At 35.9% G+C, this 12,699-nt stretch overlaps 1 protein-coding gene across 1 annotated transcript; it reads left to right on the top strand.

The window, feature by feature from the left end:
* The first annotated feature begins 7,607 nt into the window (after nucleotides 1-7,607).
* Nucleotides 7,608-11,244, top strand: LOC129253603 (5-hydroxytryptamine receptor 1D-like). Its single transcript, XM_054892031.2, has one exon. It carries the CDS (start codon nucleotides 8,701-8,703, stop codon nucleotides 9,901-9,903), a length of 1,203 nt encoding a protein of 400 aa, XP_054748006.2. The 5' UTR covers nucleotides 7,608-8,700; the 3' UTR covers nucleotides 9,904-11,244.
* Nucleotides 11,245-12,699: the final 1,455 nt, after the last annotated feature.

Genomic DNA, 12,699 nt, shown 5'->3' with positions numbered 1-12,699 from the left:
AGTCAACAGATACCCCCATTATGGCCAAAGTTCACTGACCTTTGACGTTGGTCATGTGACCTGAAATTCGCACAGGATGTTCAGTGATACATGACTACTCTTATGTCCAAGTTTTATGAACTAGCTAAACTTTCAAAGTTATGACGGTAATTCAACAAATACCCCCAACTTGGCGAAAGTTCATTAACCCTAAATGACCTTTGACCTTTAATCATGTGACCTGAAACTTGCACAGGATGTTTAGTAATACTTTATTACTATTATGACCAAGTTTCATGAATCAGATCCATAAACTTTTAAAGTTATGATGCCAATTCAACAGATACCCCCAATTTGGCCAAAGTTCATTGACCCTAAATGACCTTTGACCTTAGTCATGTGACGTGAAACTCAAGCAGGATGTTTAGTAATACTTGACTAACCTTATGTCCAAGTTTCATGAACTAGGTCCATATATTTTCTAAGTTACGATGACATTTCAAAAACTTAACCTTAGGTTAAGATTTTGATGTTGATTCCCCCAACATCGTCTAAATCCATTGACCCTAAATGACCTTTGACCTTAGTCATGTGACCTGAAACTAATACAGGATGTTCAGTAATACTTGATTAATCTTATGGCTAAGTTTCATGAACCACATCCATATACTTTCTAAGTTATGCTGTCATTTCAAAAACTTAACCTTCGGTTAAGATTTGGTGTTGACGCCGCCGCCGCCGTCGGAAAAGCGGCGCCTATAGTCTCACTCTGCTTCGCAGGTGAGACAAAAATGCATTGAGGGAGAAGAGAAATGGAGAGGCGAGAAAGTGGAGGTAAGAAGGTATAGTATCTTTCAGAAATTAGTGTAGTACGTGTAAAGAGGACTGCAAACTTGAAAGCGTGGAAAGCTTGAGCAGTAGGCAGGATGAGAGGTAGAAGGCTGGTTGAGTTGGAGGGGTGAGAGAAGATTGACTACATGAGAGAAGGCTGGCTTGAGATGGCTAGTAGAGTTGTAGAGCAGGAGAGAAGAATGGACGTTTCAAGCCAAGTTGACTGTCCGCAGGTTGACATATATTATATGTTGCTATGATAGACAAGCCTCAAACAAGCTTTCAGGTTGCAAAAACCTTTGCTTTAAAGCCCCCTCACACCTAACCGAATGTAGGCGGACAAAGACTTTTTCTTCAGTCTTTTCAACAGGTAAGCTGGCCGCGTCCCTCAAAATTTTAACGAAACTGTACTTAACTCTGTTATTGTTTGAACAAGTATATTGCAACACTATTGACAAGTTCTACCAACATCCTCATTAATTTACATTGGCGGCGGAAGCATAATTCTTTGGGGAGGGAGGGGACGGAAAAAGATTATTGTCATCTATAGTTTGCCTAATCGGCCGCTAAAAATTGATTATTTTTAAAGAATTATTTTAGGGGGAAATTCCCACTAAAGTATTAAGTACGTCTTAGCATAAGTATTATAATCAAGATTAGATATCCCATGAGGCTAAATTCATCATGCGAGTGCGATCACAATGATTTTTATCGAATAATTCAAGTAGTCAGACCTAAAAAATAGTATTCTAAGCAGTTTTTTTGTACTCATCTAACAGCTAGGTTGCGTATATCACCAAACAATTAGTGCGAACGCAAAGTTTATTATCATTTGTAATCACCAACCTGTTAAGGAACGCTTGCAGTGACTCATGAAGTGACTCATGAAGTGGATACATATCTCACCAATCAGAAATGAACTTTCAATGTCACGATATTTTGAAAATACCCCAAACATATGGTCAAAGTTCATTGACCCTAAATGACCTTTGACTTGAATCATGCCATACTTGATTACCTTCATCATGCTTATGTCCAAGTTTCATGAACAAGGTCCATACACTTCAAAGTTAAGATGATATTTTCAAAAACTTAACCTTGGTTAAGATTTCAATGAATGACGACGCCGCCGTCGAAAAAATGGCGCCCATAGTCTTGTTATGCTGTATAGGCGATACCAAAATTTATGTGAAAATAAAATCGCGGCAGTGTAGACACACATTATGAACACCCACTACTTTTCCACTGCCTGCTGATACCATACTTGTCATTGTTCGATTTGCTCCTTTATCTTTACCTTGTATCATGACACATCCTTCAAAGATAGCTCATGACACCATATTATTTTCATGAAAATACGCAATCAAGAGACATGCTTCACATACATCTTAGTTTCCTGGCAACTGTATGTACTTAGACTGGCGTTGATTGACTTGAACACTAGCATTGCTCCATTACCCAGCGTCTTGATTCTAGAAATCTATTTATTAAAACTGAGATCACTCAAAAGCGCACACCCTAGAGCAGACAAACATGGAAAAACAGGATTTCACATTTTATTGTTTTTCATTCTATTTAATTTTCAATATCATTTTTAAATTCAAATCCCCTAAATTTATATTGCAGTTAACTTATTGTTTATGTATGCATCATGTTTATTATTCACCTCTTACATTTTGGGGGAGGGAGTGGGTGGGTGTTTTTTCTGGGAATTCATTTTCTACTTGGCAGCGATTTTCTGTGAAAAAAAATATAAGGTAGTCATGGTAGTAGAATTACGTAATGTATATTACAGGTCCATTACTTTAAGACGGAGGGTGGGAATGGGGGAAGGGACATTTCACATCTATATGTTTCCATGTATATATATTATCTTTAGGATATTACTAATATTCTATATAAAAGAAAAAAATTTAAAAGTACGAAATCAAATAAGATGAATCCTCCATCTACCCTTTCCCGCTCTCCATATACTTAACCCCCCCCCCCATCCGATTTGAATTGATGCTATTGTAAAAGTATGCTGCTGTTTTCTGCTCGGTCATGTTGGTGGCTCTGACCATGAACTTTGGATAGACCATGTCAAGCGATAACAGACGTTGTAATGCATCAATGTACAGGCTTACAGTAATATTTTTTTTACTTTGGCAGGTGCTCCTTAAATCGTGAACTATTGAGAATTACAATTACTTTAGTTTTTTGCTGAAATACGTTCTCTCTTTCTATTTTTTACTAAGCGCTTAGAGACATGTTTTGTGATAAGCGCTATACAAATAATGTTAATAATTATTATTATCGAGAATTTGAAACTTATTCATGAGGATGATACATAAGGTTTTGATTGAGCAAGATCTGTCCATTTTTCTTTTACTTTTTGCAAAGAGCCTACTACAAAATTTGCGGGAAAAAAAATCACCAAAAATGAATTAGTTTTACCGTGAAAGGGGTAACGAGTGCATGGGCGCCAGAAGCGGGGGAGGGGGGGGGGCAGATGAGACACTGCCCCCCAGTGGCGTACCTAGGATTTTCCAAAGGGGGGGGGGGCAAATTCGTCCGCCAAAAAAATAAAAAAAGGTCTTCAACCGCAAGTAAAGGACATTTCGCACCAGAAAAAAAATTGACAAGCAAAAAAATAAATAATAATAAAAAAGGTCTTTAAGTTCAAAGGAGGGGATCAGGGATCAGTTTTGACTCGTCAGGGGGCGCAGAGATACGTCCCTTGCATGTGTTGTGACTCGTCAGGGGGGCAGTCTGCCCCCCCCCCCCCCCCTTAGGTACGCTAATGCTGCCCCCATTTAATTTTGGTAGAAAAACTAGTTTTTGCCCCTCCTCGATATGCCACTAGATAAAACACTACAGTTACGGGGATTTTTATGGTTTAAAAATTGTAAATTTAATAACAGAAAAATGAAAATGACGACGCACTTACACTTAACAAGTTAGTGTTAAGATGGTAGGGTATCCTTGCGTCATTCAACGATCATGCCCCAAACACGTATGCCCAAATCATTTATCAGACAGTGCTCCCGAGTTATAAAGAAATATTTTGACCCAATAGCATTACTTGCAATCCACACAATCCTTTTGAGGCCAAAAGTTTACATACACCCATGGAAATCAGTGAAATTTGTTCGCTTGCCAAACATCGTAAAATTTACTTTATCTTCAGAAATATAAATACTACCATGGCTCATGTGGTATCAAAATAATTAAAGAGCGTATTAAGCTCTTTCTCATGATTGGGATGCCGCTGGGATTAAAGTATATTTCAGTTGGAACTTTCTATGAATAAAAAAGTAATATTTGTGTCAAATGTATTCTGTTGTTTGTTATTATATTTTCAAACATCGTTTCATAGAAATATGTTCATTAAATGTCAAATCTATGATTTATGTTACATTTTCTATTTTCAGCTCCTGATGAAAAAGCAATGTGATGAAAGGGCATGACATACTTATTTGTTTGGCATCAAATTCGTCATGATAACATAAATGATTTATAAGATACAGTAAATTTTATGATGTTTGGCAAGTGTCAACTTTTCTTGGAATTTCCTGGGTGTTTGTAAACTTCTGGTCTCAACTTATATTGCTCGAAGAATAATAATTATCGGCTGATAGGCGCTCATCACTTGCGACAACGTTCATGACAAATGGAAATTTACAGGGATTAGGCTGTCGCTCGCTCAGGTTTGAATTTTGGAAAATTCAATAGTAATCTTTGTCAAAATATTAGTTGGAAAGGTGTATCTATACAAACGCTAGGGGTTATTTTGAGTAAAAAATATGTTTGAAGCTTACGAAAAATCTTGGAATGAAAAGGTAGAAAATATTTTGAAAACTAAGTATTATGGAAATGCCGATATATCTCTTTTTTGCGAAAATGTTACCAAAATTCAAATTTTTTAATTCTTTCAAATTTAAAGGTCAAGTCCGCGCCAGGAAAATGCTGACTTGAATAAATAGAGAAAAATCAAACTAGCAGAGTTCTGAAAATTTCATTAAAATCGGATGTAAAATAAGAAAGTTATGACATTTTAAAGTTTCGCTTATTTTTCACAAAACAGTGATATGCACAACTAGGTGAGTCAGTCGATGATGTCTATCACTCACTATTTCTTTTGTTTTTTATTGTTTGAATTATACAATATTCAATTTTTTATAGATTTGACAATAAGGACCAACTTGACCGAACCATATAGTATTAAACAATGCTAATTCCACATGTTCAGGGAGGAATTAATCGTTGTATCACTTTACAATCAGTATAAAATTACAATATTTCATATTTCATATAATAAAATACAAAAGAAATATTGAGTGGATGTCATATTCTTCTCATTTGCATACCAGCCAGGATGTGCATATAACTGTTTTGTGAAATTAAGCGAAACTTAAAAATGTCATAACTTTATTTTACATCAGATTTTGATGAAATTTTCATTGTTATGCTTGATTATTCAAATCAACATCAACTTTTTGTTGGGGTAGACTTGTCCTTTAAGCTACATAATAAATATATTCACATGCATAATACTAATAAAAACAGTAGAAAAATCATATCTAACTTTATGTAGAAAGGGCGAGATAAAATTAAAAAAAAAACAATGATTGGTATTTGGTAAAGCTGAACAGGGTGGGACAGATATGCCTGATTTTGTTTTAAAAGGTTAGACTTTATATCATAAAAACTGGACGAGTTCTATTTAAAAACAAGGATCATATTGTTCGATGAAAATTCCTCCCTAAACGTTATATCGAATTCACGAGTTCTAAAAATGTGGTTTGAAAGATAATGTAAAATCCTTGAAATGATAATGCTCCCATAATTTTATGGTCAATGTATTGTTTTAACAGCTGGGAAAATGTGTAAAATCAAACTTTAGTTTTGATAATACAATTGAAGATATCAGCAGTTGTTATGGGGTAACAAAATATTCTATATAAAGATATGTGATTGTTTTTGGAACCATTGGATATACTTACACTTTCTTGTTATTTAGAGATATTGCCTTTTCAGGAAAGGTATGCAATTATTTTTTTTCGTGTCCTTCAATGTCGTGACCCACGGTACGCCACTGAACAGACAAACACGTTAGACATCTGAAGAATTTTGATCGTGATTTACTAAATTTAAACACTTTAGACAGGGAAATTCCTTACCCATTATAAAAGTCGACGTCTTTTTTCTAAATTTTGAAATTTAGATACTTTTGATGTCACTTTTTGGTGCGAATGATCGACCGATGCTTGAATTTGCAGCTCCTGTTTGGACATCTGGCATCACATGTGAACACTATATACCTGCATTGAGCGTGTTCAGAGAAGAGCTTTGAAGATTATTTCATACCTGAATATTAAACCTTATGACCAATTGCTTTCTGAATTCAGTATCTCCTCGCTTGAAGAGAGACGCTCTACCCTTTCCTTTAAATTTGCTCGGTCTCTTCTCAAATCTAAGGTGCTTCCCGCAAGTAGAGGTAGTGACTGGTCGTACTCTGAGAAATGCATCTGTACTATCCCTTCCCAGGATGAGAACTGATAGATATCGAAACTCCCCCATCCCTTATTTCATTCGAATTTTAAACAGTCAGTGTAATTATTTGTTATTCCTGCTAGCTTACTGCATGTACATTGATGCATACTTTCACACTATCTCTGTATGCATCTTTAGATATTTTCATTTTATGTACCTGATGTGCAATATTCCTTACCTGCTTAATTTAATGTGATGTTGCTTTCTTTCTCTCTCTCTCCCCCCCCCCCCCCTCTCTCTCGCTTCGTTCCTCTTTCTTTCTATCTATCTTTCTTTCTTTCTTTCTTTCTTTTTCTTTCTTTCTTTCTTTGTCTCTTTGACCTCTCCTGCTTTCTTCCCCTTTTGATAACATTTCTTTTCCTGATTGCATCACATTCATATCTGCTATATTTATCCTTAGACTGCTTCAAATGTATATACGCAAATCTTCATATTATTGCATATAGCCCCATTTTTATGTGCTTGTCAGTTTGCTCATACTGGCGATGATTTTTAATGATTTTTAATGATTACTCAAAGTAATTAAAATGTAATTTTTAAACGGCTATCTCTCACAGGTACGGTATACTTACAGCGTATATGATTGGATTATACATGTAGATCATATTTTGTACCTGTTGTGCAATATTCCCTCATCTGGTTGTGATGTATTTTCTCTCTTCTCTCTCCCTCCCTTTCTCTATCATTTTCTCTCTCCCACTTCTTTTTCCTTTACTGCAGTTGTATATTTTGGATAGTTGTTTATTCTTGAACTTTTAATTACAACATGTACTTTCATATCGACCTAATTATTTTCCCCTTTCCTTTCATTTCTTTCTTTATTTTATCCTTGTTCCGTCTCCCTCTCTTTTCTCATACTTTTCTTGCCCTGCTTGCTCCTCTTCCTTGCTCCTCACCTTGCCTGTTTTACTGACTATCCCCCCCCCCCCCACTCTCTTATAAGCATATGTTATTTACTATTGTATGTACATGTGCATGCTTTAAAAAATAAGTAGGCATTATCTATATTGACTTTTCAATATATATGCCAGTTTATTTTTTACGTCCTCGGTTATTCTAATTTCAGTCTGTTTCATTTTACACACCAACAGTTTTTATTCACTTTGTTACAAAGTTATTGCATTTTGGAACCTATTTTGTATTTATTTTATCTGTTATATTTTATGCTTATTAACTTTGTCAACTCACATTGTAAGTCTTCGATGAGTGTATTTTAATAAAACCGAGTTAAATTTTAATTTGATTTTTAATTTGAATCATTCCGTGGAGATCGTGGAGGTCCATCTATTATGTTTTGTTTTTTATATTATCATGTTTCCTTGCTTTGAAAAGAAGATTTTAAGTTTTTGCGGTCAGGTTTACGTGAATGTACGTCATCGAAATTTCTTTAACAGATGAAACGCTTTAAATGATTGTCAACTGTTATCATTAAAACTCTAAGTAAATGTAAAAGAAATAGTAATCAGAACATCTAAGAATATGGCGCTAAAAGTATTGTGAGGAAAATAGAAACAAAGTCCAATAAACACTGCATGACCAAATACTTCAGATTTCTATATTGCCCCCGGAATCGATAAAAGCGATTTGAAGAATCAAATACAATTTTGACGCATTTATGGATTCGGCTTAGTAGGAAGAAATGAAGTTAATATGTTCTTAGATGTTGAATAATCATCGGAAGAAAAAATGACATAACCAAGTACCAAAACAATCGTTGATCATTAACCAGGCAAATCAATCTTATACGTGTTGCTAAGATCCTTCAAGGCAAGATTACTGAGTGCATTTTGTCTGATTTGAGCAAATACATTGGTAATCCCGCTGAAAATGACCAAGCCACTCTTGGTCACTATTAACATCAGGCTTGCATGGAAAAAATGTCAGGAATTACAGCGTAAATGAAGAAAATAATAGGGCGATGTTCGAAAGAAGATTTGTGACGTCAATATAGGAGACCAACGAAGGCGCCTCTCGTGGCATGTTAAAATTATCGAACGTAAAACCCGCGCGGGAGGACGCACACTAGCTATCATCCATTACCGATGTATGGACGCTTGACAAATATTTTATGGCATTGGTGAACACAAGGTAACGGACTTTACAGGACATTTCCCTTTTTTTTATTCTGAACTCCTAGTTCTATCTCCAGAACAGTATGAAGATGAAAAGGCAATTCAATTTTTCTTCTGTTACATCCGAACTCTTCAACTAAACTGGGAAATGGATGCTTATTGCTTAAAAGTGGAAGTCAACTTTTAGGGGAAGAAAACACACAATTGTTTTGGATTATGCATTTGAACTTCATTTCATAACTGACTGAAAGATTGGGCAATTAATAGTTGTGTTGGATCTTAAATGATGAACGTATCTACCCCATCAATTGACTTTTTAATTAACGATTCGACATTTATCCCAACGGAAGCGGACGTCATTGACTACAGCCAAAGAGTCTTGATTTTCTTTACCGTCATCATGAGCCTGCTCACCGTAGCTATGGCCGTCGGAAATATTTTCGTCATCGTAGCTCTCGTCACATTGAGACCCCTGCGTTCGGCGTCCAACCAGTTGACGATCAACCTCTGCGTCGGTGAGACAATCCTTGGGCTTGTCGTCATGCCATACGGGACCATGACTATGTTCTTGCGCGTGCCGGTATGGGGTGAGGCCACATGTATAGCCATGGCTTTTATCAAGATGACCATCATGTATAGTACGAATCTGACTTTGATGGCCATTGGTATTGATCGATACATGAAGGTAAAACACACCACACTCCATCGTTTGCGATTTAAAAGACCTTTGATCATCATCCTCATTACGTGGATCCTTAGTTTGCTATCTGCATTACCCCCTCTTGTTGGTTGGGGTTGGTATCACTGGGTTCAGGTGAAACCCATATGCACCAACGACTGGATAGACAGCGTCTCATATACATTGTTTTTAGTTATTGGTTTCATGTGTATCCCGCTTTGTGTTGTTTTCTATTGCTATGGAAGCATTGTTCGTGTTGTAGTTCAAAGTCGACGTCGGCTCGACGTTCATCAGAGAAAAGAAATAAAAGACGCCACTCCTCATACGAGTGGGGGTCTAGAATCTTTAGAGACTAACTCAGAGCAAGTCGGGATACACCTTGAGCCAGTAAAATGGGCAAGCCGCACTGATAGAGCTGTCAACACTCTAGCTGTAAGTGTCATCGATACCCCTCCGCCCCGTCCGAAGCAAGATGCAGTCAGACCGAAACTGCAACCAAGGTTCCTAGGCCGATCGAATGGGATAGTAAAGAAACCGATGAAACGGGTGAACAGGGCGGACATAGCAGTCATAAGAACTATGATCATAGTAGTCAGCACTTATGTTATTTTCTGGTACCCCTACATAATTTGCATGTTGATTAAAATCGTGACAAAGGAAAGGATGTCTTTCATTGTTGAATCAACAACCATTGAACTTGCTTTTATAGGAATGGCTCTGAATCCGATCATCTATGCAGTGTCGAACAAAGGATTCCGACGTGATCTGAAATCGGCTTTTAAACGACAAATTAAAGAAAAAAGATGAATGTGTAGCATCTACTTTTTGGATATTGCCAAAATATAAAGAACATGTACGTTTGTAATTTAAAATAAATACACATAACAATGTCATTTCTGAGATAGAAAGAAGAATTGTTAGGATTATATTTGCAGATGACCAACATCTATTTCCATTTACTAACAAAGATTAATGCACTGTTCTATAAAAAGAATAATTAGATTTAGATACATAGGATGGGAAAAGCATTTTGTATCATGATGATTACGACATGAAACTATCATTTGGGAAGTTAGTGAAGCTTCTTTGGATTGATGAATTCGCTTGTTCACCCAAGGTGAATCGCGACTGGGTTTTCTATTTTTCGTCGTCAAAGTTTGAGAGGATTTATATGGAAGACATAATTGTCATTATTGTCTACTCGTACAGTAACTTCTTGAAAAAAAAAATTTGGATATTAAATGTATGAATTATTCGTGCTATTTTGAATATACATTATTGCATGAGAGTCCATGAGGTCATTCGCATACTAGTACTTCATATTTTGTAATTATCTCTCAACGCATGCCCAGAAGGCAATTAAGTTTGTATTTAATATTACAAGTGCATTAATGTTACATACTACTAAGAAATAACGATAACTAAGGAATGTGTCATTTCTTTGATCTGATGTTGCATTAAAAAACATAGGAAGGCCATTACATAAACATGATAAACAAAGTCTGCTCGCACATAAATACCTAATGTATCTTTATGAATGACTTGATATTGCAAGCCGGATTGGATTTCAACAATGATCTATCTCATCAGCCAAGGAATTTCACAACATCAATAATCTTTACAAAGTATTTTCTTAATGGAAAACCATCTATCTGATACATATTCAATTATAAAGGGATTAATCATAAATACATATTTTGTGGAGACACAAGATGGTGTTTCAATTATCTGTCCCTAGAGTAACGAATAAACTAATAAACACCCGAGATTACTTTAGTTAAGCTTAAACTACTTGAAATATGAATTTGGTCAACTCCCTTAGGAACACTTATAACGTACGGATGATAAATGAAAAAGGTAGAATAAATATATCATTGAAATTAAATTCGAAAAAGGCGATGCGTTTTTTTTCAACTCGATGATAATCTATTGTCAGTGTTTCAGATCTATGAGACGGGGGTAACCGCGGTCCCGCTGTGATCATGATGATTTTGAATTATTTTGAAGTGAATTAAAGAGATGAAAACTTACAAAAATAGAAGGAATGAAGGAAGAAGAAGAACAAAAAAGATGGCAACTACTGCAACTTTCCACACTTACACTTGTCTATTGTTTTTCATGAATTCGTCATTTCAGTTACATCTCAACCTCCCCTAAAATGAATTACAATACAATGCAGGTATTGTATTATTATGTATTCCTTTTTTTTCCTTGGGAAAAACTTTTTCTTATTGAAGTTATTTTCATCCACTTTAGCAGACATTAAAATATTCTAAAATTGTTCAAAGTTGATCAAATGAATTTTTGGAATTTGTATACCCTTTATTAGGTAGGCATGGCTAAGTATACAATCAAACGCATGGATCTCCCCGAACGAACACAATACACACACGCACACCCTCAAACTCACACACCACAATTTTCTTCTATATTTGATCACACCATGCCAAAATGTATCAAGTTGTTATAACTGAAATACTGTCGCAGGAATGGAGCAAGGAAAAAAATGTATGCCTTGACGCAAACTTCTAAAATATTTTCTGTGAATCTATCCAGCTAATAGAACACGTAACTTTGCCTCCCCCCCCCCCCCCGTTAATACTAACAGACACAAAATGCAAGGGGTGTTTTTAATATAATATATTATTGGTTGCAACTGTGCCTCCTTGGCTCATGTCTTAATATGATTCTAACTTGATTTTTTATGAGGACGCCTGACTGATCATAATGATTCAAATAGAAAAGGAGGACAGATGATGAAAAGATTGTACCATGACATTACGTCAATGGTGACACGATATATAATGTTAATTGCATGTGAAATCAATCTGAGTTTGGTAAAACGCCTTTATTAGATAAAACGGCAATGTATTGATTCTCCTCAAATGAGGAGAGTGTATCTAGTATCTTGCACGTGGCAATTAAATCATGGTCATGGCTCATAAATTGTAATTTTAAACATAGTTTATCTCGCGCCCACTTGTTCATCCGGTTTATTTTCAATTGGTATTATGCCAATTCGTCCAATTACCAACTTGTCTACTATCATTTGGTCCACCATCAGTTAATCCACATGGTCTAATTGCCATTTCGTCTACTAACCAGTTGGTCCAATAGCCATTTTGTCTAATTGGACAAGTGTAAATTGGGCGAAATGAATGAAAATAAAATAGATATTAGACCAACTGGTTATGAGACGGAATGGACGAACTGGTGATAAGACGAAGTAATGATTGGACCGAGTGGTTATTGGACCAAATGGTTGTGAGACCAAATGTCGATGGACGGAATGGCATTATACTAAATGAAGGTAGACCATGTGATGAGTGGACGAGTTGGCAATAGAGGAATTGGCAATTTACCTTTAATCCCACCATAATTTCCTTTACCTTAACCTCTCAACATACACACTTACCTCACACACACACACACACACACAAACTTTTACTCCCCGAACGTCCTTAATTCAAATAACAAGTCATCATTATTAGGACTATAATCATGAATTCATGTTCGTCTTAAAAAAACTGTAATTTAACACATTCTCTCCAATTTCCCATTTCCTACATTCACACACACACCAAAAGACTTACCCACCAACCC

The sequence above is a fragment of the Lytechinus pictus genome, chromosome 2, assembly GCF_037042905.1.
Source record: "Lytechinus pictus isolate F3 Inbred chromosome 2, Lp3.0, whole genome shotgun sequence".
In the NCBI taxonomy this organism is placed as follows: Eukaryota; Metazoa; Echinodermata; class Echinoidea; order Temnopleuroida; family Toxopneustidae; genus Lytechinus; species Lytechinus pictus.
The sequence above is the reverse complement of the archived record's forward strand: the minus strand, read 5'-3'. Positions and strand labels throughout refer to the sequence as shown.

Coding starts and splice junctions, on each gene's coding strand:
- LOC129253603 (XM_054892031.2), top strand. CDS start 8,701: ATGATGAACGTATCTACCCCATCAATTGACTTTTTAATTAACGATTCG.